The following is a 26486-nucleotide window of genomic DNA, read 5'->3' as shown; positions in this document are numbered from 1 at the left end:
AGGAGAAATCTAATACGGCTCCAAGCTAGCTCTGGAGACAGTCAGAGGAAAACAAAGCTCTCAGCTCGAGCTGCTCCTTAATGGGTGAAATGTGCCCTTATCATGTAGGTTCAATGGATTGCAAGGGATTGCCATCTTTATTGCCCAGCATGCCCTCTCTCAATATTTATCCAGGGCCCTACCTCTCTGCTGGTTCAGAGAAAAATCTGTGTCTCGTATGGTTAGGGAGCCCCTCCCTTTTCAGCTACCCCCCAAATACCAAGCCCAGAGCAGTTGCTCTCTAGAGGCCCCCACCCCATTTCTGAGGTTTGTGGGCATGGCTTCCTTTTACAGCTTCTGTAGACCCTCTGCAGTGGGTTTCTGCCATAGAAATGGGTTCTAACAGAGAGGGGATGGATTCGGATGGTCCTAGGAAGGGTGTCCCCAGAGTGAGGTTCTCATTTCTTGGACAACAACTGATCAGCAACGGGAAAGTATTTGGAAGGGATAAAGTGCTCCCCACACCCCAGTAAAGAATTCCGTTGTCAGGGTGCTCGTGAGACTCCTGTTAGCTGGAAATAGGGTATGTGTCAGCCAGAATCCAGGAGTGCCCGCTCTTCTCAGGCCTAGACCTCCTCTGGAATAACCCTCCCACCTCCAGCCTGCTGACCGGGGCTATGTTTCCCCCATCATCATAATGGTAATAATAGCAGTAAGCATCTACCCTATGCCAGGCATTACTCTAAACGTGTTAGGTTAGTGAGCTACAACCCGGGTGGATATTATCATCTTATTCCTGTGAGGGAGCTGCTCAGGCTCACATAGCAGAGGTCAATGGTGGGACTGGGGCTCGAACCACGACTTGGGGACACAGAGCCCATTCTCGTACTGCATTGTCACTTCGCTGTGCTTCCTCTTGGCTTCTGTCTGTTGTGCTATTTCACAGTGGGGGGCCAGGGAGAGTGAAGGCTGCGGGTACATGGGTGCTGCCCACTCTGCTGGGGCAGATACAAGAGTGCCCCTGCCCTCATCCTGGCGTGTCTTAGACTGGCATGTCCTCAAAGGCATGCCTGATCCTTTTTAGAACATAACAGTTAGAAGCATGAGCTCTTGGGTCACAGAGAGCTGGGTTCAAATCCCGCCTCTGCTTCTTCCTGGGAGGCATGACCCAGATGAGTCACTTAGCTTAGGTTTCAGTTTTCTTACCCGTGGAAAGGGGTTAAAGAGTTCTAACTCCCTGGGAGAGGAGTAAGAGGCATAAACCTGTGTGAAGAGTAGGGTATACAGTAGGTATTCAATAAAGAGTGGCCATGATTGTTACTAACATCACGGGTGAAATGTGCTTGCCTGTCACTCCCAGCTCTTTTTAATATTCTCAGCTTCGCTGCCCACCAGGCTTTCTACTATGTCCTAGGCTCTGAGACTCCAGAGGCGACTGAGCATGATCCCTCTGGTTAAGCAGAGGGAGCCTGAGCCTCTTTCATTGTAATATATATTTGTGCATGTAAAAATACAGTTTGCTCATAGTGGGAAAGGAAGGCAGCGAACATACAGATATAATAGGGGTCACAGCTGCAAGGGGTGGTGGCCCAAGACCTAGAGCCACAGTCCTTGTCCTCTTAATGTTTCCACTGAAGCCTTCTTTCCCCACCCCCTCTTCCAGCGCTGAGCTGCCCACAGGGCCAGGTGTACCTGCAGTGTGGGACCCCGTGCAACAGGACCTGCCACTCCCTCTCTCACCCGGATGAGGAATGCGACGAGGTCTGCCTTGAGGGCTGCTTCTGCCCGCCAGGGCTCTACCTGGATGAGAGGGGGGACTGCGTGCCCAAGGCCCAGTGCCCCTGCTACTACGATGGCGAGATCTTCCAGCCCGAAGACATCTTCTCAGACCATCACACCATGTGGTAAGTACCAGCAGCAGGGCCAGGGAAAGGAGGACGGCCCTCCAAGTCCTTTGTTTCACTGATGGGTAAACTGAGGCCCGAGCAAGGGAGTGACTTGGCCGGATTTGCACAGCAAGTGAGAAGCAGAGCTGGGACCTCACCCATGTCTTCCGTCTTCCTTACTGTGCAGGGAACTAGAACTCCAGGCTGGCAGTAGGAATTCTTGAGGTTTATTGCCAGTATCACGTGGGAGCCCCGTTTCCCTGCCCCAGGTCTCAGTCTTCCTTTCCTAGGACAGGAAATGGGAGCTCTCCCTGTCCCCCTCCCCTTCAGCCTCCTGTCAGTGTTCTCAGGCTAAAGCATTTGAGCCAGAAGAAAATCTAACGAGTGGCATTGCCTCCATGGTGCATTGCTGTCCCAACTTGCTTCATGCTCTCCCTGAAGTAGCTCCCGGTCATGCCTGCTTCTTGCAGCCCTTTGCCCAGGCCCTCTGTCACGGTCAGTTTACGCAGGGCTTTCATGGTCTCAGAAGAAATTTGAAACGGAACTTTTGTTGGGCAAACACCTCCTTGGCACCGGCTGTGTCCTGGATGCTGGGCTAGAGATCGGTGATCTAAAGATGAACCAGACAGTTTGGGCCCCAAAGAGGCTGACAGTCTGCTAGGGAGAGCAGTTACAATGTCCTGATTATGGAAAATTTCAAACAGACATAAAAGAGAGAGAATAGTGTAAGGAGCCCTAAGGAGTCCGTCCCCAGCTGCAACAATTATGAGCACTTTGCCATTCCTCTTTTATCTATTCTCTCCTCCCCCTTTTGTCTGAAATAGTTTAAAGAAAGCCTTGGATTTTATATCATTTCATCTGAAAATACTTCAGTATGTATTTCTAACTGATAAGCACTTAAAAAAACCTAATCATAACACCATTACTAACCTAAACGTTAACGATAATTCCTAAATAATGTCTAACATTCAATCCATGTTCACTTTTTCCTGATAGTCTCAAAACATCTTTTTATAATCGGTTTGTTCAAATCCAGATTGAAACAAGGTCTGCACGTTGCATTTGGCATGGAGCTGTTTCTCATCCCTCCAGTGAGGTTAATTTGCAGCCCTTCCCCACCTCATGCTCCCAAAGCAGGTTGTTTACGCTGTACTAAAACATTTATGGCTATTGTACTTGCGTCTCCCCTCTAGACTTCAACCTCCCCAAGAGCAGAGACCGTATCTTAGGTCCCCATCCCAGCACCTGACAGTTCCGGCAAAAAGTGGGTACAATAAATGGTTACTGAGATGAAGTAACTGTAACATTTGGTAGACTCACCATATCAGAGAGGGAAAAACCCCACTCATTCAGAGCAGGGGAGGATGGCTTCCGTTTGGAGGAGACTCAATGCAGGGGGCAGCTTTGACTTTGAGGAGGATTCTGACAGCTGGAGTGGGGTGGGATGATGACAGGAGGGCTTTTTGGGTGGAGTCCAGGTCCAGGGACTGAAACGCACAAGGGTTACTCAACAGTCACCAAGGGAAGTCCTCTGCAGGGAACATTGTTGTATGGAGGAAAGAAAGGTTGGAGGGAAGTTGGGATCAGGCTCGGAGGTGTCTGAAAGACAGCGTGAGGACCGACGCTTGAGCAGTGGGCAGTGGGGACCTTGGGATGTTCGAGCAGAGAGGAAGTGGGGTCAAAGTGTAGATTTAGGGAGTGGGTTCTGGAAGCTGCATGAGAACTGAAGGCTGGGAGATCAGTGGTGGGAAGATGTTGATGCAGTCCGGTCTAAAGGTGGTAAGGCCCTGGGCCGAGTAATGGCAGCGGAAATGGAGAGGGAGACAGAAGCTCGAGACGCTGAAGAAGTAAACACGCTGGGGACGAGGTTTGTTGAAGATGGCCCCAGGGATCTGAACGTGAATGCTTGGGAGGACAGTGAGGCTGCGAACAGCAAGAGGGCTCTGTGTGGGTAGAGGGAAGACAATGAGTTTGGCTTTGGCCTGGATGACTTTGAGTTACCAAAAGGGCATCTTGGTGAATGAACGGAACCAATAGCTGGCATTTTGGGTTTGGAACTTGAGTGAGAGGTTGAGGCTGGAGAAAAAGGTTTGAGTGGCAGCGACAGTTACAGTCGTGGGAAAGCTACACTTGCTAAGGGGAGTGGACCGAAGAGCAGAAGAGAGATCTGAGTTCAGACTTTGGGGGAACGTTCAGAGGGCGACGGGAGGAGAAGGAGGATCCCAAGAGACAGGCCAAAGAAAAAAGGCCAGCGAAAACGTCAGAACCAGGACGGTGCCATATCATGGAAGTTGAGGGGACAGGGAGTGATGACGTCTTCTCTTGCTTTGAGCATTGGGCCTCAGCCCAGTAGTTGCTTTATTACTTTGCTGGCTACAGTTTTCAAAATGTTTCTCTCTGGGACCTTAAAACAACGCTGTTAGGCGCCCAGGGCTTGCTTTTTCAGTAAGGAATTTGAGGCTTAGAGAGATCATCACTTTCCCAAATCATCCAGCAAGTGACTAGAACCCAGGGATTCTTGAACCCTTCATATTACATGGAGAATAGCCTGTTGAATTTGGCAATCAGAAGGTCATAGTGGCCCCTATGTTTCAGCAGTATGATGAGGAAAGAAGCCAGAGGGTAGGGGCCTGGGGTGACTTGGAGGGCAGCAAGTGTTGCTGGTTACTTGACCATATCAGAGGCAGAAGGAAGGTAAGAGATGGGGTGTGGAAGCTCCTGGGTGAACGCAGCCTTGGCTTCAGGCTGTTTTCAGGGTTTGCACATCAGTGACCTCTCCATGACCTCCTCCCCTTCCTGGTCTCCCCGTCAGGCACCAGGGCTGAAAGCTATTGACTGTCCTGTCTCTCCACTTCATTTAGAAAATTGGATTTCATTTAGAAAATTGGAGAATATGAGCCTGAGAGAACTCTGTGGCTGTTTATTTTTATTCTATTCCTTAGACAATACACTGAAGAATGAGTCCGGCTGGAGCAAATGCTAGTAATGCCCATGAAAATGTGGTGGGAGGGATGGTACAAACACACATGGCCTGGGAGTTGCTTCAGATCATTCGGTTGGTCCTTCAAACAGCCATCCCAGTGGAGGGCTCACTCTGTCCTGGACCAGGCTGTGTGCCAGGAGCTGGTTTTTAACTCATGTGTAAGGTTTTTTGTTTTTAAGTAAAACTAAGCTTTTATGTCATGTCCAAATGACAGATAGAGCATGACATTTGGGGGAGGATATTTTTTAACCGAGAGTTAGTTAAAAACCAGAAGGCGCAATTTCTGCATATGCCCAAGGAGGAAGGGCTGATTTTCTTGTTCATTCAACAAATTTTGATTGAACAGCAGCAATATTAAAAATGTTCGAAATCATTATGATCGGAGAAGTACAAATTAAAACAATGAGTATTACTTCATATCTATTAGACTGGAAAAATAAGAACCCTGGATAATGCCAAGTGTTGGCCGGGCTGTGGGACATGGGACCCTGAACTGCTAGTGATAGGACATAGGTTTGTTCAGATCCTAGTCTCTTTTCAAAATATAAGTCTGCCTGTGTCACATTTCTGCCTGGCATCCTTCAATACCTTCCCCTCAACAGGCCTCAGGATAAAGATCGAATCCTGAACAGCCTCCCAGGCTCCATGTGGTCTGACCCCTGCCTACCTCTCCTCTCTCCAGCGCCCTGGCCTTCTTTTAATCTTGAAGGTACATTGCTCCCTTCAGACGCAAGGTCAGTTGCACCTGGGAGAGCAATTGGCACAGGGTATGCAAATTAGATATCCACACTTGATATGATTCCCACAGTTCTGCTTCTGGCCATATATACTAAAGAAGTTCTCACACAGGTTCTTAAGGGCACAGCCTTGTTTGTGGTGGTGAAGAGTAAGTGACCACCTGTGTCCATCACTGGCAGGTGAATAGGTAAGATGTAGTGGATGCACACTGCTCAGTACGAACACGTGCAGCCTTAGAAGCACCAGACAAATAGGACATGTATTAACAGGGATGAATCTTAAACACCTGGTGCTGAATCAAGAAAGTAAAACACAGTGTGATATATAAGCTAATACCATTTATATACATTAAACATGCATGCATGCCAAACAATCACGTATTTTATAAGAATATACACAGTCAGCTACGTATTAAACAGAATAAAATTGTATTAGTTATCTATTGCTGCAATAAAAATTGCCCCCAAATTTAGCAGTTTAAAACAACAAACGTTTAATATCTCACACAGTTTCTAAAGGTCAGGATTCAGGAGCAGCCTAGCTGGGTGGTTTTGGCTCAGGTTCTCTCAAAGGTTGCAGGCAAGCTGCTGGCCAGGGCTGCAGTCATCGGGAGACTTGACTGGGATGGACGGTCGTTCCCAGCTCATGCACATGGCTGTTGGCGGGAGGCTTTGGTTCCTCACCACGTGGATCTCTCCATGGGGCTGCTCATCATGTGGTTTCCCCAGAGTGAGTAACCCAAGAGAGGGCACCAAGATGGAAGCCGCAGTCTTTTATGACCTAATCTTAAGTGACATATGGTATGCCACTGTTGCCATGTACTGTTGGTCACACAGACTACACTTGGTACAATGTGGGAGATTCCACAAGGGTGTGAACCAGGATGTAGGGATCACTGGGGGCCACTGAGGAGACCAGATAGCATAAAAATAGCTGCCCCTGTTAGGGTGGGGGATTGGGATTGGAGGAGAGGAGTCAAAGAAAATGAAAAAAGACTTATTGAATACTCTATGCAAAGCCTTTTGTTGGATGCTGGGGATATAATGGTGATCAGGAGCAGTCGTGGCTTCTGCCCCCTTCAGTCTTATAGGCCAGTGACAGAGAGAGAGAGGTTCATCAAACAATAGTAGTGTAAAGTTACAAGTGTGGTAGGAAGAGAAATACATGGTCTACGAAAGCTTCAAATGGGATGGGGACACAGGTTAAGTGTGTGTGTGTGGCGGGGGGGTGGGGTGTGTGTGTGTATGGTGGGCAGAAGTGACGTTAGATCAGCAGGAACAGTGTGTGCAAAAGCCCTTGAGTTTGAAGGGAGCAGCCACCTTTAAAATCAGAAGCAGGCCGGGGGATGGAGGGGAGAGGTCGGCAGGGTCAGCTCAGTGGGGCTGGGAGGCCTGGTGGAGGTTTGCTCTGTCCTAAGGCCTATTGAGGGGGCTCTTGAAGGATTCAGAGCTGGGATGTGATGGAATCAGGCTCAGGTTTTGAAAGGGTGCTTCGTGAAGAGGAGTGTGTTTGGAGAGAGGCGGGAAGGGGTACAGGGACAGTTGTGAGGCTTTTGCGTCAGCCAGGTGAGAGGTGACAGTGGCTTGTGGCAGTGGAGAGACAGAAGTGGGTGTGAATTCCAGAGACATTTCGGAAACAAAGTCCAAGGGCTTGGTGATGGATCAGATAGAGGGGGTGGGGAGAGGGCCATGTCAGGGCTGGTCCCTGGGTTTCTGGTTTGTGAAACTAGGTGGATGTGGTATCATGCAATGAGTCCCAGCCCTGGTGGAGGACCGGCCTTGGTGGGGGTCTGAGCTCGGTTTCAGACACACTGCCTTTGAAGTGTCTTTGAGACACCAAAGGAGGCTATCATGTAGGCACTGGAATATGTGGATCTGGGGTTCAAGGGAGAGATCCGAGCTGCTGACGTAAATTTGTGTCATCTCTGTAATTGTGGCTGGAAGAGTGAATGACGCATCGTATGAAGAGAAGAGAGAGTGTGTCTGGAGTCAGCAGAGGAGGGGTGAGCTACAGTGAACCTGAGAAGGAACACCCAGGAGAGTAGGAGGCAAGCCAGGAGAGAATTTTTTTTCTTCTTCTAGAAGAATGAAGAAGTCAACAGTGATGAATGCTGTTGGAGGGGATCAAGTGAGAAAAGAACTGGAGACTCTTCCACTGGGTTTAGTGATATGGAGGTCATTGGTGGCCTTAGCAAGCTGTGTGTGGCCCTGGGAGCCCACGTGGAGAGGGCGGAGGAGTGGGAGGCCAGGGAATGGAGACGGCAGGTGTGGCTGCTCTCCTGAAGTCGGGCGGTGATTTTCCTCTCTGCAGCTATTGTGAGGATGGCTTCATGCACTGTTCCACCAGCGGGGCCCCAGGAAGCCTGTTGCCGGATGCGGTCCTCAGCAGTCCCCTGTCTCATCGCAGTGAGTACTGTCTCCTGGAAGGGCTCCTCACCCCCTGCCCAGACCGCGCCCCGTGGGGTGGGGGAGAGAGCTGGCTGCTCTGTCTGATGTGTGTGTGCATCGGGCACGTGTTGGGGCTGCACAGTTTCCGTGTCCGGTGAGTGACTTTCAAGCCTAGACATGCCTTTGCATGTGTACGTCCACATTACTGAGGCAGGAAGAAGCTTGTTTTGTGATGGGGAAAGACTGCAAGACAGATTCGGTGAGACCCGTATTTTGTCCACGGTGACCTTAACCCAGTGAGCAGCCGTGAGTGAGTTGGTCACCTTGATCGTGGTGAAAATGGCCCTCCTTCAGTGGCCTCTTTTGACCTAGGGACGTGCTGACCAGGACCCCTCTTGAGAAAGCTTCTCAGATGGATTTGAAACGGGGGAGTTTGGACCCCTTGCTCTCTGTTTGAAGGTCCTAACAGTTACTGCACTGTTTAAGGACAAGGCACAGAAGGGAGAAGGGGACCCGGTGCTAGTGGGACCATATTCACGATTATGGATCAGGGGCGTTATTGACTTCCAGAAGGGTCTATCATCCTTGGTTGGGAAGGACTCTCCTAGTAGAAGGGAGAGGGACTTTGGGCAGACGCATGGGAAATTTTCAACCTCCAGCTTGGCCTCCTCTCTCTTTGCCTCTCACTTTCCTCAAGACGCCCTTTTTCCAAGTGCCTCACCTCTGTGCCAGGAGTTTGCTCTTCAGCTCGTCCTGGGAGAGAAGTCTGGCTCCCCCGAGGGCCTGACTGGGGAGCATCTCAGCCTAGGGCTGGGGCAAGTTCCTGATCATGTCGGGGCTCACGAGCTGAAATCGGAACTTGTGACCTTGTGTTGTTCTGTTTGGGCTGCTGCAACAAAACCCCACAGGCTGGGTGGCTTATAAACAACGGACGTTTATTTCTCACAGCTCTGGAGGCTGGAAGTCTGAGGCCGGGGGCCAGCAAGGTTGGGTGGGGGCCTTCTTCTGAGTCGCAGACTTCTTGTGTCCTCACGTGGTGGAAGGAGCCAGGGGGCTCTGTGAGGTCTCTTGTGAAAGCACTAATCCACTCATGAGGGCTCCAGCCTCGTGACCTAATCACCCCCAAAGACCCCACCTGCTAGTACCATCACCTTTGGGGGTTAGGGTTTCAACATATGAATTTTGGGGGGACGAAAACATTCAGACCATAGCAGACCTCAAGGTCACTAAATCCTTCTGCCTTTTTCTTTTTCTGGCTCTCTCTCGTCTATAGCATTTTCCCACGCCCCCACCCCTCTCTGTTGCATTCTTCCTCTTAGATCTGTTTGCGCTTCTTCTTGCTCAAAGTCCTCTAACCTAGTCGCTGGAAAGTGTCATCTTTTTTGAAGTCAGAAAAATCCTAGAATTTCGTGTGATTTGGAAAAGCCATTTAGCCTCTTAGGGTGTCAGTTTTCTAACAAAAGTTTCCATATAAAAATAAGGCTGAAAATTCCGGCTTTCTAGTCCACAGGAGACAGTAAGCTCTCTATATACTAAGATAGAAATGCTACTGGGTGCATCAGGGTGTTTGAAAGAAAGATGCTCTATCACCCATCTGCTGTCATCATTTATTCAGTCAGCCGTTGACACCTACTAAGTGTCAGGAAATATGAAATATCAATGAACAGAGCGGACAAAACCCCTGCCTTCATGGGGCATACATTCCGGTGGGTGGGGCCCGGTGGTGTGGGCAATCAACAAATAAGCAAAATAGACAGACATCAGACGGTGATGTCAGATGGTGATCAGACAGAGTGACAAAGCGGGGAGGGCAGGTAGAGGTGTCAAGAGAGGGAATGTTGCAGATTTCAGTAGGGTGGCTGGGCAGAGGATGAGCAAAGGCCCCTTTAAAATTTTTGTGACTAAATTAGTTGTAACCATGTTAGGAATGGTCCTGCTGGTGCCTGCAAAGTTTCCTTTTTAGCACCCAAACCCAGGTCCTCTGAAGCCTGGCTCCGCACGTTTCTTCAATGCATCCTGATTCACTGCAACCTGCTACAGCAGGATTGGGGGCTGAGAGTGTGGGTCGCCAGAGGGGTGCTGAGGTCAGGAGAGGTGCCTTCAGCGTATGCCAAGGTCAGAAGCTCAGATGGGTAGATGAGGCTGCCGTTCCAGTCTACCCAAGGAACCCGGCTCAGGGCTAGACCTGGCTGGAGGTCGGGCAGTACTTTATCCCAGGGAGTGGGCAGCTCTGAGTCTCTGGAATTGAGCGACTACACCTAGGGGACCAAAGGACAGGGTAGAAGGTAGATCCATGAATCCTTCACTAATCTCCTCTTTGATTTTCCCATCCCCAAGGCAAGAGGAGCCTATCCTGTCGGCCCCCCATGGTCAAATTGGTGTGTCCTGCTGACAACCCGAGGGCTGAAGGGCTCGAGTGCGCCAAAACCTGCCAGAACTATGACCTGGAGTGCATGAGCACGGGCTGTGTCTCCGGGTGTCTCTGTCCCCCAGGCATGGTGAGCCACCCACAGCTGCAAAGGGCTGGGAGCCTTCCATTTTCCTGCAGGCGAGGAGCGAGGCTGGCTATGGAGCCAGAGAGATGAAGAATCAAGAGCTAAACAAGGATGGTGATGGGGTGGCGGTGGGGATGGGGGCAGGGGTGGGGGAGAGTCCTTTGTGGCTGGGTTAGCTGCCAAAGTTGGGGAGGGAGATGGTTGCACAGTGCCTGGGGTTGATCCTGATGAGGTCTGACAGAAATACAAGAACTTAGCAGACAAGTATTTCCAGAAATACTTACAAGTGAAAGCGAACATTTTCATTAGAATTTTCTCAAGGGCTGCATTCCATTGGATGAAGATGAGAGGACCCACACACATATTTGCATATGATTTGCATACATGTGTATAACTTTTTATTTCAAGAGAAGACATTGATATCCCTGCTATGCCATGAATAAGCCACGAGTCCAACAAGTCCCTTCCCCACACTGCGCCTTGTTTTCCTCATCTGTAAAGTGAGTCATGAGGTCTTGGCCAGCTCCTAGCATTCTGATTCTGGGGCTGGGGCTACAAACAGGCAACTGTGGCCAGAAGTTCTTTGGAGGCCGCAGTGGTCCAAGGCCACGCTAGTTTGCAGCCACCTGGCTCCTGTGTGCCTCCTGGTGGTGGCAACGGTCTGAGCATGCCCAAGCCTCCTTACCTCCCTCTTAAGTCTAATCTTAGGTCGTTTTGTATTCAATATATTATGCATATATTATTCTTATCACCCTGAAGGACGCAACTTCTTGATTTTTCTCTTTCAAATGCATCCTGTCTTCTTGCTTTCCCTGACTCCAATTCCCCGTACCCAAAGTGAGTGGTGAGGGGCTGGGGCAGGATGGCTGTCATATGGCCGTAAAGGGCATTAATGATGCCCAGGCCTCAGCTTTCGGGCAGTGTCCTGGGCAGTGAGAACAGCCAATATTCTGCAGAGGGAGCTTGGGCCCGTCACCAGTGGCCCGAGGAAGGCTGCGGATTGGGGTGTGTGCAGGGCAGATGGTCTGTCTCCTTTCTCTCCAACCCTTTGCCCCGCAAGACAGAGACTAGCTGTTATTTATTCTCCCCTGGTGTTCCCTCTGTCTCAGCTGCTAAGGACTCAGAAACTGTCTTTTCTAATGGGGGAGCTAGAGATTGGCCAGGGAGCACCCCCACACTGGAAGGTCTTATTTGGCGCCTTAGAAGGAGGCTATTCAAGGAAGTCCTTTAATAAGGACCTGGGTAGGGGCAAGAAATAGGAGAGGGGAGGGGAAGCTTCCCCTTTGTTTATTGCTCTTTTCACCCTGAGGGTCTCTTATTTTGACAACCCCTTCACCATACCCAGAGGAGAAATTCTTCTGGCACCAGAGGGGGCTCGGGCAAGAAAAAGGACATCACTCAGGAGGTTATGTCAGCATCAGGGATTCTTTTAAATGAATTTCTTTTTCATGAAGGAAACAGTAGAGATAGTCTTATATTATAACCATGATAATTGCATTATTGCCCCAAGTTCCCAGAGGACAGTGAGGCCTGGAGCACAAGCATGGGATGTGGATGCACCGTTAGGGCTCACTGGCTCCCCTGAAGCCTCTGGCGTCATTCTCAGCACTGTCTTGGGATATCTTCTCAGCACTGTCTTGGGATATCCGTCATAGAACGAAGTGACTCTCACCTCAACGGCAGGGGATTATAAACTTGAAAGCTCGTGGTGTAAGAGATTGGGTTATTTTCACAACTGCTTCATTACGATGCCGACGAATGTGCAAATTGCTGAGGCCAGGTTCCACCAAGCAGAAACGTCTGGGTGATTTATTAAGTGTGCCGTGTGCTGGCTGCTGCCCGGGACACGTGTTCTTGGCCACAAGGCAAAGAAGAAGGAGCTGGAGACCCCCTGTTGGGGCCATCAGACACTGCAGACACCCTCTAGGCGGGGTTTCCCTGGGGCCTGCCCCTGTGGCGTGGCGAGGGTATGGCAGGCTGCCGAGGGCTGGGGGAGGAGGTCAGGGGTTCTGCCTTCTGAGGACTTGAAGGGGGGAGGAAGCAGCTCTTTCCTGGGGGCAGACCAGCTGAGAGCAGGAAGAGCCCCCAGCAGGGGCAGTGGCAGGGCAGCCGCAGAGGGATGCCCTCAGGCCAGGCCCCTCCACTTCCGGCTCGGGCTCTTGCACAATCTTTCCTTCTCTCTGAGCCTCAGTCACCTCACCTGCAACGTGGACGCGTAATTCCTCTTCCGCCTGCATCACACGTTGGCTGTGGGCCTGAAGGAGTTGTGTGTGAAAGCACTGTTAAAACACAAAATGCTACAGAATCCCAGGAATAGCTTTCATTGCTGTTTTCATAAACAAGCGAGGCTCCTCCCCAGAGGCTGTGCCATCACCTCCTCCTCCTGTCCACGCCTGCAGGGGCCCGTTTTCTTGAATTCCAGTCTGTCGTGGACCAAAGCTTTGTAAATACAATAGAAATGAATGGAAATGAATAGAAAAATGAAAGAAAAGCAATGACTTACAAAATATAACCCCCCTGCCAATTTTTATTAGATACAGCGGATGTGATATCTCACTCAGTCAGATTGCTACATGGCTTTCCAATCGCCTGCTCTCCTTTTCTGTCCTTCTATCATCCAGACCGGCACCCGCCAGGGCCACACTTGGAGCAATGCTGCTCTTTTTCAACTTCCTTCCCTTTTTCAAGGCAGCTTCCAATGACCATTGCAAGGCCAGCAGCACTTGTTTGAAGATTTTGGGGACAGTGAGGGAGTCCCTCTCTCTGCAACTTGTTCCAGGCCTGGCACCTGCTTAGAGCAGAGGTTTTCTGGTCAGCTCCATGAGTCACAGCCTCTGCCTGCTCCTGACTGGTGCAAAGGTCTGCTTGCATGGAGCAAGGGGTGCTTTCCGTAAGGTCCACACCACGACAAATTGGTGGTGGAGAAGCTGCGTGGAAAAGGCCTTGAATCAGAGCCCCATACTTCTAGGTGTGAATCCTGGTTACTGGTGTTTGCTCAACTGAGTAGCAAGTCACCTAAAATCTTTGTGTCTCCTTTTCCTCAGGTGTAAAATTGGGCTGGAAGGGTTGACTGGAGGTCAGGGGGTGACAGTGGCAGGCACATGGAAGCTGCTTAGTGAGTGGCGGCTTAATGGCCATGGTTATGAGAAGCTCATGGAGGAAAGCCGTGAATCATATTATAAACAGAGATGCTATAGGAAATTAGCACACACTGGGAGCAATATTTTGGACCTCAGGGTCCACATCTGAGACCCACTGGGTCAATAGAATGAGGGGGCTGCACTAGAAAATTTCCCAAGTCTTTTTCTATAGGTCAAAAATTTGAGGGAACTCCTTGTCCTTAATTTAGAATATTACCTGTTTCCACCACGAGGTGACAGCAAAGCATAGCCCACTGCCCCGCTCCTGCCTTGTTCCAGCTACAGCCGCAATTATCTCCAGGAGCACCATCGAGTGGCAGAGCAACAAGGCACCCTTAAAGAGGTGCGATTTCAACTCCTTCTGTCACACAAGAGGAGACTGAGGAAAGAAAGCAGTCAGACTCACTCAAGGCTGCATGTCTGGTGGAAACGCTGGTCTCCGGACTCCCCCACCTGGGCTCCTTCAGCCCTATTTGCCTCCCACTGGGAAGCCACGAGGTGCTCCGGGGAAAATGTGGTACCGCTGTCTGGGAGAGGCTAACTTACCCTCCGAAATCTAGGGGCCACATTTTCTAAACTGGTACCCAGTTCTGCTGGTGTTAGGAAGCCACTTGGCAGCTGGGCAGTGTGTTCATTTCCCTGGTCCTTTCATGCCCAGTTTTCTCACTTTGGCGCTACTTCTTGAAATCTAGAGCTTGGGCTCAGGGGCCCGTCCAGAGTGGACCTCACATGTGGGCATTGTAAAGCCTACAAGATGTAATTTCGAAAAGGTCCAAGAAAGCCCTCCTGTCTCAAAAATATCTCCTACACCTCCTACAGCTTGTCACTGAAGAAGGCCTACTGAAATATTATAGGCATAAATTCATTTTGGTTAACAAGCACCAGCTTTAAAAAAGCTTACAACCTTATAAGTCCTCTTAGGAAGTCATTTACACCTTAGTATGAGTTATTTGATCAGCTTCTTCCCTCCTAGCAGACATCTAGTTGAAATCAGCTGCGTTGAACTGAAAGTACTCATGGGGTGGGAGAACGAACAAAGGACAGTTGGAAGGCGAAAAGGATTTTGGAGAACGGGTCAGTATGGTGTTCAGGTATTTTGGTGGGGGGAAGATGAGGCCTTTTCAGAGAGGAGTAACAAAACCAAATTTTTTTCTCCTTCATAGTTTTTCTTGGGGTTGACCTAATACCTAGTGGCATGTTCTCAGCCTGAGCCATTCGTCCTCCAGATGTCATGAGTTGATGAACAATAGTGACAACTATTGCTGCTTGTTTTCTTCGGAAGTTTCTGAAGGACGTTCGTCAGCTTTGTCTTATTATCTTTCTGGCGTCCCACAGGGACAAACACTAGTGGAGGTGGTTCTCTCCATCTTAAACACGAGGTTTCAGTGACTTGCCACGATATCCACTTAGGTGCTGCTCCACTGGCCGGCCCTACTTGTCTGCCCGGGTCTCATGGAGATCCTGCTCGTCTCCTGCGCCGCCCTTTATTTTTCGTCTCCTGAATTTCTTTAAGGCTTTAGGGCTCTCCGGTGTGATTCCATCTTCTCTCCGAAGTCGGGAGCTGCTGCTGAGGTGTGGCCCGGACCTTGCCTCTCCTTTTAAGGTCATGCTTTGCCTTCCCTCCAGCTCTGCCTGAGGGTCCTAATCCCACGCCCTGCTGTCTTTATAACAGCCCTCATTCAACATCAGGGTCCTATTTTAATGGCGTAATCCGTCAGTTAGCATCTCCTTTTACAGGGCAGAGAGGAGCCAGGTGGCGTGTCAGCGAGAGGGCAGAGAGGTGGCCGTACTGCCTCACGGCCAAGGTGGGATTCGAGTCTCATGTCTCCTGGAGGAGGCTGGGCTCCCAGGGACTCACGCTGGGCGAGGGCAGGGGCTGCCTGGGCCATGGGCGTGCGGGACTTTCTGTTACTGGGTTGAGTGTCCTGGAGAGAGGGAAAAACATCGAGCATGCAGGCCAAGAGGCCTGGGAGCCCTTGCTCAGCCTGCTGAAGGCCACGGGCAGCTCGTGTTCTGCCCAGGTGAGGGGGGCTCAGCCGGGCTGGGATTCCCGGATCCATCCCTGTGCCTGCTTCACCGCCTTGTCTCATGTAATGTTTCTGATAGTGGGGCTTGTTGTCCCGTCTCCGTTAACTGGAGGAGCGAGTGTTGGACAGCTGGTCAAGGTTCCTCGGCAGAACCACCAGTCATTCCTAGAGGAGCCACCAGGTGGCAGGCCCCGGACTTCAGTCAGTGCTGACTGACAAAGCTTAGGGGCGTGTGGGAATGAGCCCTAATTGTGTCAGCCTTTGACGCTCCAGGAGAGAGATGCTCTTCACCCCCTCCTTGTTCGTACCGCGCTGCCATCTTCCCTGCTTGGTGCCTAAGCTCATTGTCTTCCAAGAACAGTGATCCTAGGAGCTGCCGAGAATGCGGCTGACCTGCATCTTCCTTGCTCTGCACTCCCATCCTGCCCGTCGCTTAGGCTTTGAGGACACTCTTGAGGTCGGGTGAAGGTGGTGGCTAAGTCGTGGAGATTATTCTTCCCATCCCCTTCTAACACACACACACACACACACACACGCCTGTGCACATGCACACATATGACTTTAGCCCATGGTCCTTGACACGGAAGTCCTTTGTTCAGCCCAAGATCGCTCTGTTCCCAGGGCTTTGTCCAGTTCCAGGCCTTGTCTAGTCTTGTCGGGGGAGTGACTGGGTCCCGCGGATCCTGAGGCCTCCAGACAGGAGCTTCTCACCCCTCACGTAGCTCTGGCACCAAAGTGCCGTGGTGCTTTCACCTGAGGGTGGCCCAGGGCTCTTTTAGACACCTGAGGTTAGGCCACACCAGAGCAGACGTCCAGGGCTGCCTTCCTGGGGTTGGGACAGAGGAGAGCTACATGCTGGGGTGGGAGTGGGCTTGGCCAGCTCTTCCTGAGCCCACGGGGCCCAGTGGGTCTTGGTTCTTTTTCCCTCCTGGCCGCTCCAGACCTGACGAATATAACATGCTCACGTAGTAACTTCTTTGTGGGTGGAAGGCAGGGAAGCAGAGCGTCCCCGTGGCGGGTGGGTCAGAATCTCGCGGACTGGTGGGGGAGGGGCATGTGGGGCTGGAGAAGCCTGAGACACCGGTTTTGGTCCATGCCTGCCTATGGCCAGCATTCAGCTCTCAATTCCAGGGTTAAGCACGTTTTAATTTCATTAAATAGATTGTTCGTTTTCTTCAGTTATAAACAAAATACATGTCCATTGAAGAACATTTGGAAACAAATTTAAAAACCAAAAAAGAAAATAAAATCTCCCCATTCCCCATCCCATCCTATCATCTGGAGGCAATTTCTGTATTTCCTTCTAGTCTTTTTTTGAAACTATATATATATATTTTCATAATTGGGACCATAGGTGTATACAGTTTGTCCCCTGTTTTAAAAATCAACAGCACAAGTATTTCTCACCTCATTTAAGATTCTTCCAAAGGCCATTCTAACAGCTCCATGGGACACCATTGAGATTCCTCAGTGAATTCAATCGTTTTCCTATTGTTGAACACTTAGTTGTTTCCATTTTTTTGCAACGGCAAATAATTCTACGTGAACCTGTACCCACAACTCTATATCTGTTGGAGAAATCCTCTGCGTGGAGTTACTGGGCCTAAGGATGTGCACATCTCCAGGGCTTCCGACACATGTTACCAGAGTCCTCGCCAAGGTCCAGGTTACACTGCCCCAGCGGAGGATGAGGGCAGAGGGTGGGCAGAGTCGGGGATCTGTGTAGACGGGTGCCCATGTCTGCCAAGCCCCAGTCTGGGCGTGGCTGCCCTGGCCTGGCCTGTGGCCGAGGCTATGTCCCAGCAGGCCTCGAGGTCACTCACCATGGCCCCCAAGACTTTTGGATTGCTTTCCCTAGGTCCGGCACGAGAACAGATGTGTGGCCCTGGAAAGATGCCCCTGTTTCCATCAGGGCAGAGAGTACGCCCCGGGAGAGACAGTGAAGATCGACTGCAACACTTGGTGAGGCCCTGGAGGGGCTTTCTGGAGACAGAGCCATTGGGGTGGAGTGAGCGGCAGCAGGGACGCAGATCAAGATGCTGTGGAAGCAGATGTGGGCACAGGGCCTCTAGCACTTGCCTCCAGCACCCTTGGGAATGTGGCTTCGCTTTCCCTTTTCTCTGTGCTTCTGTTTCTCCATCTGTGAAATGGGGAGACTTTATCGTCACCTGTGCTCACCCCGCGTGGGCCCTCTCCTAGAGAGAAGTGTTCTGTTCAGGGGGATGGGGGCTGGGGAAGATAAGGACCTTGCCCTGTGTCTGTCATTGCACATGTGAGTGAGCTGCCAAAGGCGTGGAATCTGGAGGCTCCTTCTCTGGCCTTTTCCTGCCTCCAAGCATATCACAAGTGTGCTTATACTAGCATGATGTGGAAAGGGACCTTGTGAGGGTGGCTGCTTTTCCTGCTTCCTTCTCCTTGGCCGTCCGTCACACAGCCCTTTGCTCTGCTCATTCACCCTGCGTTGACTTTGGGGCTGGGCAAAGCTTCAGGGAGAGGCCCGTGTGGACGGGGCAGGAAAGGCTGGGAGCCAGAAAGCGTCCTGCTGTCTCTTGGGCCTGAGGTCTGAGCTTACCACCTCTGACGCACAGAGAGGGCTTCCCGAGGTCAGCTCTGGTTACGGGGAGGTGGGACGGGGCATGTGGCAGCTGGCAAATCCCTGTGGACTTAAACATGTAGCTGTGTACACACCAAACCTCTCCTGGAAGAAGTTCCCAGGGCTCACTATTTTCCCGGCTGGGAACTTCCCTGCATTCTCTTGAGTTTTCCTCATTAGCCTCAGAGGCCTTTCAACCTCAGTGCCTTGGTTTTGTGATGACCCCGTGGCTGCTCTCAGGCAACTTCCTGGAAGGCTGAGCTTGAGTGAATGTACAGCAGGTGGTCTATAGAGGGTCTGGGCCTCCTCCCCTGGCTGCCTGGATCACTGTGGACAATCCAGTCCCTTCTTTGCCACGGTTTCCATCTTGTAAAGGGAGAGCACCTCTCTCCTCCTGGGCCCCGTGCTTTAAAAATGTGTCAATTCAGGACTGCAGTTCAGGACTCTGTGAGGCCCGGGCTCCACAGGCCGCAGATCTTCTACTTCTTGAGGTTCCCAGGAGGGTTGGGCGGCACCCTGGAGCGTTCTGTCTTCCTTCATCGTCTCCTCATTTCCTGGATGAGCCCCTCACACCCAAGGGGCCCAACTGGTCATCCTTGCCATTACTGTTCTAGTGTCTGTCGGGACCGGAAGTGGAACTGCACGGACCACGTGTGTGACGCCACGTGCTCCGCCATCGGCATGGCCCACTACCTCACCTTCGACGGGCTCAAGTACATGTTCCCTGGGGAGTGCCAGTACGTCCTGGTGCAGGTGAGAGTGAGGGAGAGGCGGGGAGGGTACTGTTTGTCTCTAGGAGGGGTGGGAGGTGCTGACTGAACTTTGGGGCTCCCAGGTCAGCTTCTGCTGTTCTGTCTGCAGAGAAACTCTGGGGGCTGGCTTCTGTGGGAGTACTTTTCCTGCCCCTGAGAGAAGTGTCTCAAGAGGTAGGGGCTTGAAACTCAGAGTGACTGTCCATCTTCCTTCAGTTCACCTGGAGACTTGCTGCCAGGGTGGAAGCTGATTTGTTGACTGGGATTGTGTGTGGGCAAGGTTACTGTCAGCCCAAATTAGCACCCAAATGGGCTTAGATAGAGGCAGACACAGCCTCAGTCGGGATGCACAGTGAGGGGTGGAGCCCAGGCTGGGTTTCAGCCCTGCTCACCCTCCCTGCTTCTACCCTTGTGCAGTGAACAGCCCACATAGCTTTGTGCAGCTGTCCTGGGCAGGGGGATGGTGGAAATGACCCCTGGAGTTTACTGCTTGCCCTATGATGGTATTGCATGCTCCTCCATTTTCATTTCTAACCTAGTGCAATTCTGAATGGGGAGGAGGTGGGGGCGGGGGCACAGAAAAGTCATACTGCCCAGCAGGATGAGAAAGAGCCCAAGAAACCCTAGCTGGTGGGCGAGGGCACTGGCCCCTCTGCCTCCCTCTCCCCGTGCATGGATTCCTGGAAATTTCTCTTGTGGGTTGACACCAAAATGGGTAAGCAAGAAGCTATGGGTGCCTTTCTCACAAGGAATGAGATGACTTGACTCTGCGAAGCTTTAAACAAGTGTGGTCTCTCTGTCTCCATTCTTGGGAGGAGGAGGGGTGGGGGCTTATTGTACCCTGAAGGGAGGACCACAAACCCATAGCAGCCTCAGCCCAGAGTCTGAGCTGCAGGGCCCTGTGAATCAGGCAATGAGGGTGACTGAGCATGCACGTCTGCAGAGCCTGCTGGGAGTGAGCTGCTGCACCAGGCAGCTGTGTGCAGAGCATGCTGGGAGCGAGCAGCACCAGGCTGCCGTGTGCAGAGCATGCTGGGAGTGAGCAGCACCAGGCAGCCGTGTGCAGAGCATGCTGGGAGTGAGCAGCACCAGGCAGCTGTGTGCAGAGCATGCTGGGAGCGAGCAGTACCAGGCAGCTGTGTGCAGAGCATGCTGGGAGTGAGCAGCACCAGGCAGCTGTGTGCAGAGCATGCTGGGAGTGAGCCATGAGCCTCCACCTCCCATACCCAGTCTGGCCCCAGAGAGGTGGGCAGCGTGTTGAGGGGTCGGGGTGTGCATACCATGGAAATGGTTTCATCAACACCTATTAACCTGGTGCAGTATGTCGCTCTCTAGACCTTTCCCACAGATCATACATGGAAGCCTGTCTTTTGGTGATCTGTGTCCCAACCTTGGTAGCAAAGGATGGGTGGTACTGGCTCTGGGGCTCAACTACCTGGCCAGTTTCAGATTGGAGCAGCCAGCAAACAAACCTAACTCAGTGCGACGAGAAGCAGCTGGTCAGATGGACCGCCCCAGCTCTTCCCCTGCCCAAGCAAAGCTTTCCTGGGCGGGCCCAGTTTCAGAGTCCCCTTCCAAACGGTGCCCCTCTGGGGGTCGCTTGTTTCCCTTCCCCACAGCTGGGGCTGTTGTCCCTTCTGAGACTTTGCCATGGGTCCTCCTCCCCTCTCTCCCTTCCTCCTTTAGAAGGTATTATCAAGACTCACCTCTTTCAATTTCGGAAAAATCTCAGCTGGAGACAAGAACTTGCACCTCTGTCTCATCTTTTAACCTTCGCAATCCCATTAACCCAACACCAACCCGTTTACCCTAACAATCTCGTTAAGTCGGCTGATCGCATCTTTAGAGCCACAGATTGTGTGTTGTATGTGTGAGTGTGTGTGAGTGGAAGGGGTGGAGAGGTAAGTGAATTACTCAGTGTTACTCCATAGTGGCAGAACCAAGGCTCACACCTAGTTTTTCTAAGTTGAGTGTTTTTTCCCCCTCATCACACCACAGTGATAGCCGTCATGAGGAGGTATTTGTCAGAAACGTGTCCCCTTTTGCTTAATTTTCTATGCAATTGACCATCAAGGACCAGCGTTCCCTCATCTCTATTCCCAACTAGAGATGGTGGCTCAGGACCTGTGTTACTGTTTCAAAGGACCTTGGGTTACATTTCTGGGCCCACAGTCCAGCAGCCTGGACATCCAACCAGAATTTAGAGCTGCAAAGTGCCGTGTTGACCACTGCCTTAGTTACCTGGGTGAGACTGAGAAGTAACGGGCTCTAGGTGGGGGCCGTTAGGCTGATGTCTCCAGCAAAGCACGCCGCATGCCACCTTCCCGGTCCCTCTCTCCTGCCCTCTCTACCTGTGTGCAGCACCGCCCCTGCCTACTGACTGCAGACACCTGGATCAGACGGAATGGCTGAGGAGGACACACCTGAGGGAGTTCACCTGGGAGTGTCCCTCCCTCCACTCTCTCTGTCTCTCTCTTACACACAGACACACACATACACACTTGCACGGACATGGTAACATCCTATAACACATATTCTTCAAAAGCCTGCATGCTGAGATGCCAATCTTCTGATCTAGGCAGAGGTAGCATGGATAATGCTTCTCTCCTGGCACCCCTTTTCTCCAGGATTACTGTGGCAGTAACTCTGGAACCTTCCGGATCCTGGTAGCAAATGAGGGGTGCGTCTACCCTTCAGTGAAATGCAAGAAGCGGGTCACCATCCTTGTGGAAGAAGGAGAGATTGAACTGTTTAACGGGGAGGTGAGTGCCAGCCTCATCCCCTCCCGCCTCTCGTCCCCTTGTTCCTCTGTCACCTGATTACGAGTATGTGTCGAGCGTTCATTTAAAACTTGTGTGGATGGAATTGGTTGAGCCATTAAAGAGCGTGAGGCAGAGCTGTGTCGTCTGCCCTTGACGACGTCTGTAGGAGAACAAGCTGCAGATGGATATGGCACGATCCCATTTTAGTAAAACAAAGTTCAGAGATGTGTGCGGGGAAGATGTGTGTCTGTCTGCACAAGCTTAGGCAGAATCAGCGCTCACCTCTGGCCGGCGGAGTGCAGGCCACAGGCAGGCGGACCTTCCCTTTACATGCGTGTGTGTGTACCATCTGTATATGTAAAATACATACTATATACATATAAATGCACACACACAAATATATATATATATATATATAGGGAAGTGATGGTGTTTGGGGGATTTTTACTTTCTTGCATGTTTTTCAGTTCTTTTCAGATTAATCTTTTTAAAAGAGCTCAGAAGAGAAGTAACCTGATTCAGTCCCTGTGTAGCAAGAGCTTGGGGAGTGGTTCTCAGAAGGGGGTACAGAACCACCTGGGAGCTGTGGGTTAAGGTGTTGCTATTGGGCTCCCCCCGAGAGCCTGACTCAGTAGGTCTAGGTGGGGCCAGAGATCTGCACTTAAAGTGGCAGGTAGTCTGTAGACCGTAGTTTTGGTTCCATTGGTCTGACTACATCTACTGCCAGAGAGACCCAGGGTTTGGGTTCAAACCTGTCCTGGTGTCTTCATCTCGTTCTATGGCCTCAGCCTGCATCCCTGCCTTCTTGCAAATACCTACCACTGACATCAGGGGACAGGAGTGCGTTCCCCTCCATTATGGAAGAAAACTGTTCGGCAAGTGTGACTATGGGCTGTGGGGCAGCAGTGTCATCTCCACTTCAAAGGACAGCTCTACTTAGGGCAGATGACAGTGGTGATGTTGAGTAGGAGGTGTACACATATGATTAGCTCTACATGCTGTATGTCACCAAGGAGAGGACCTTTGCAAAGTGGTGACAGGTTCTCAACATCAGCCTCAATTTTACAATTGTGATAGTCAGCTGAGCATGCTGAAATGGGCTCTGAGTAGCTGAAGAGAGCCCCTCAGCCTCTCTGTCCTCTGTCACCTCTGATCCTGATGGCAGCGACTCTGGGGAGCGGAGGTGGGGGACAGAGAGGGGAGAGTCTCCTGCTCGTGTTCATAAAGGCATGGATTTTTAAATCAATTGTCTAGAGGTGCTTAAAATCATTGCCACATTAAAAACCTATTTAGGGAACCACATGTATTTAATGACCAAGTGTCAAAAAAATTCTTTTTGTGAAGCGATGGATGGCCTTCTGCTAGTTGGTTTCATTGTAATTTTAATCTCATAATTATGGTTTTGCTGCCAGTTCGATTATTGTTCCTTAGTCATAGGATTCTTGAAGAGTGATAGGTGAGATGGATACAAAAACATCCAGGCAGGTTGCTGGCCCTGAAGGGGTGAGCTCTGACCAGCTGGGGCAAACGACTTGTGGTTCTGGAGGGCTGTGGAGACAGGCGTGGGTGTGGGGCAGAGGGAAGAGCTGGACCCTCAGGCCTGTCCTTCACCTCCGTGTTCTCACGCTTTATCCTCATCCAGGTGAACGTGAAGAGGCCCATGAGGGATGACAGTCACTTTGAGGTGGTGGAGTCAGGCCGGTACATCATTCTGCTGGTCAACAAAGCACTCTCTGTGGTCTGGGACCACCACCTGGGCATCTCTGTGGTCCTGAAGCAGACGTACCAGGTCAGTGGCGTTTCTGCACTTCTTCTTCGTCTTGTCTGTGACTTGTTGTTTGGACGTTCTTCAGCTTCCCAAGCAGCAGCCTGCTGCCTCTTCCCAATGTCTTGGGGAAGGTGGGCCATCATGTCGTCCAGCCTCCTCCCCACGCAGATAAGACCATGGACTGAAGGTTAGAGTTAGCCTTGGCCATTTCACCTTCCTCACTCTGAGTCCCCCTGTGCCCCTTATAAGACCACATGATTACACTGGGCCCACCTAAATAAGCCAGGACAGACTCCTTATAATGAGATCCTAATCCAGTCACATCTGCAAAGTTCCTTTTGCCATGTACGGTAATATATTCCCGGTCTTGGGGATTAGGATGTGGACATCTTTGGGGGGGCCAAGTTTTGCCTACCACAATGCTGGTGGAGATCATATCCTGTGGGGAGATAGCTTTAGGTAGGTTGGTCTGAAGAGACTTGTCTCAAGAGGTGACATATGAACAGAGTCTTCAGGGAAGGGAGGGAGGGAGCCGTGTGAATATCTGGACGAGAGAATTTAGGCAGATGGAATAGCACGTGCAAGGGCCCTAAGGTGGACAGTGTTTGAGCAAGGAGGCCAGTGTGGCTGGACAGGAGGGACTTGGGGTGAATGGTAGTTAACAAGGGCGGGGAGTGGGCAGGGGCCATCCCATGGGGGATGTTAAGCCACATAGAGATCTTTGGCCTTTTGTCCAACTGTGGGAACATTCTTCTTTGTTTCCCAGTAACTTAGATCCATTGTACCAAACCAGATTCTCCTTATTGAAGCAAAATAGAAGAAATCACATCTCTTTGTCCCAGGACAGGGCTCCAAATATGCTGTAAGAGCATAGAACCTTTTCTTTTCCAGGCCAGATGTTTCCAGTTCTTCCCATAGCTTCTATATAGTGGTTTCCATTCATTCAGTAATTACTTGTTCAGGACTTGTTGTGTGCTGCACACCGTGGGAGGTGAACACGGAGGTGGATAAGACATTATGCCAGCCCTGATGGCATGTGGTATAAGCAGAATCCCGCCAGCCTGCTGTGAGCAGGCTGCCGTTCTGTTCCACAGTGAAGTAGTACTATAAGGGTCCCTCCTTGGGCCTCTACACTCAACGCTGACGTAGTGTTGAACCAGCTCCTCTCTCTGCTCAGACCCTTAGTGAGGAGGTGATGGTTTATATTGGAGATTCCAGGGCCAAGGCTGCATAATTCCCACCTCTGCCCTCGGCCGACTATGTGACATGGGCAGGTTCCCGCTCTTTGTGAATGACCTTTGTGTTCTTAGCTTTAAAATGGAAAATGGTCAGTGAGGAAGCCTGGGAAAAGGCCTTGGAAGGGCAGAGATTTGCTGATCACCCTGTTTCCTTCTGGGTCTCTAGCCCTCTCCCCAACCCGTCCTCCTCTTCTTTAGATGAGCCAAGCCTCCTTTGCTCCTGGAACCCTCCTTTCCCTGAGTCAGAGAGTTTGCCCTGAGATTGGCCATGCTCATGCTCTCAACTTGTCCATCAGGAGCAGGTGTGTGGCCTCTGTGGGAATTTCGATGGCATCCAGAACAATGACTTCACCAGCAGCAGGCTCCAAGTGGAGGAGAACCCTGTAGACTTTGGGAATTCCTGGAAAGTGAGCCCGCAGTGTGCTGACACCAGGAAAGTACGTCTGGCATCTCTGTGTGGACTGAGCCTGAGGGACCTGCTTCCTGGAATGTCATTCCATCTCCTGGGGGTGGAGGGTGGGTGGTGGGTGGCGTGAACTGCAGTGGGCAGGGCTTGGGAAGGAGGTCTCTTGGGTCCTTGTGGTTGACTGTCTTTTGGTTCATCTGTGTACTTTTGTCCTGCTCCCCAGGTGCCACTGGACTCGTCCCCTGCCTCCTGCCACAACAACATCATGAAGCAGACAATAGTGGATTCCTCCTGTAGGATCCTCACCAGTGACCTCTTCCGGGACTGCAACAAGCTGGTGAGGGCTGCCAGGGTAACTGAGACAGAGGAGGCTAACTGAGGCTGAGGGTTGGCCCAGGGCCTTGGGCGCTCCGAGCGTGAGCCTCTGCTTGTGGACGCTGCCTTCAAAATGATCTGCATCTAGGCACCTCTTTACTCCCTTTCTTGGCTTCAGGCTTGGAAACAAAAAGGATAATCACAGTTTATGAGGCGAGCGATGCCTGGCAAATCATTTTTCTTCTGTGCAAGGCATAGCTTTTCTGGGCATCTGCCGATGCTGCTCTTCTGGCCTCAGTCTTAGGGTTTGTTCCCCCCCAGATTATCTTCTCTCCAACACTCGAGCCAAGGATGTCATTTTCCTGTGACTCACTATGTGTCCAGACCTGAGCACCCCCACCCCCTTTTCACAGAACTCTTTAGCTCCCACTTCTCGTCTCATAGAAACTCTTTTCTGGCCTTAGCTCCACTGATTCTGAGCTCTCGTATTATGACTTCTTTTTGTGTCTTTATCTCAAATGGTGATAAGCAATTCTCCAAAGTTAAATGCAGTCTTCTCTCTGTCTCTATGTGAATGTACACACACACTTGTATTTGGGCGTATGTGTGGGTATGCGTATGTGTCTATGTCCACACACACACACAGAGCCACGTACGAAGGCATGTGGCACCACCTCTGTGGGAGTGCCTGGTTGAATACGTATCTCAGCTTCTTTCTATCCATCTAGTGATGTGTGGTCCCTGAGGACTCCAAAGGGTACCTAGGATTCCCGGGTTTGGTGGAAACCCTGGGCGTCTGAGTTGGAATGGTGAAGAAAGTGAGAGGAGTCAGGGGAATCTGGATCATTGGAGTGTCTTGGAAACAATGACCCACTTAATATCTGAATTCATTCTATCACGACTACTCTGAAAAAGGCCGGAGTGTGCAGTGGCATGTTTGGGGGCAAAAGAAGGTGGGAAGTGGTTACTGTGATTGAAGATGGATGGGAGGGGGTGACAGCACCATGTAGATTTGGA

The 26486-nt window shown here is 51.2% G+C and overlaps 1 protein-coding gene across 1 annotated transcript in view; it reads left to right on the top strand.

Moving 5' to 3' along the window:
- Window positions 1-26486, top strand: part of VWF (von Willebrand factor) — a 153957-nt gene that overhangs the window by 61306 nt on the left and 66165 nt on the right. Inside the window, exons 16-24 of the mRNA XM_070495034.1 lie at window positions 1643-1883; window positions 7897-7991; window positions 10311-10471; window positions 17494-17597; window positions 18843-18981; window positions 21608-21742; window positions 23385-23531; window positions 25045-25185; window positions 25378-25491. Coding sequence (XP_070351135.1) covers window positions 1643-1883; window positions 7897-7991; window positions 10311-10471; window positions 17494-17597; window positions 18843-18981; window positions 21608-21742; window positions 23385-23531; window positions 25045-25185; window positions 25378-25491 — 1277 coding nt within the window. The remainder of the gene's footprint in view (window positions 1-1642; window positions 1884-7896; window positions 7992-10310; window positions 10472-17493; window positions 17598-18842; window positions 18982-21607; window positions 21743-23384; window positions 23532-25044; window positions 25186-25377; window positions 25492-26486) is intronic.

Source organism: Equus asinus, chromosome 22 (genome assembly GCF_041296235.1).
Source record: "Equus asinus isolate D_3611 breed Donkey chromosome 22, EquAss-T2T_v2, whole genome shotgun sequence".
In the NCBI taxonomy this organism is placed as follows: Eukaryota; Metazoa; Chordata; class Mammalia; order Perissodactyla; family Equidae; genus Equus; species Equus asinus.
This window is presented reverse-complemented; position numbering and strand designations above follow the sequence as displayed.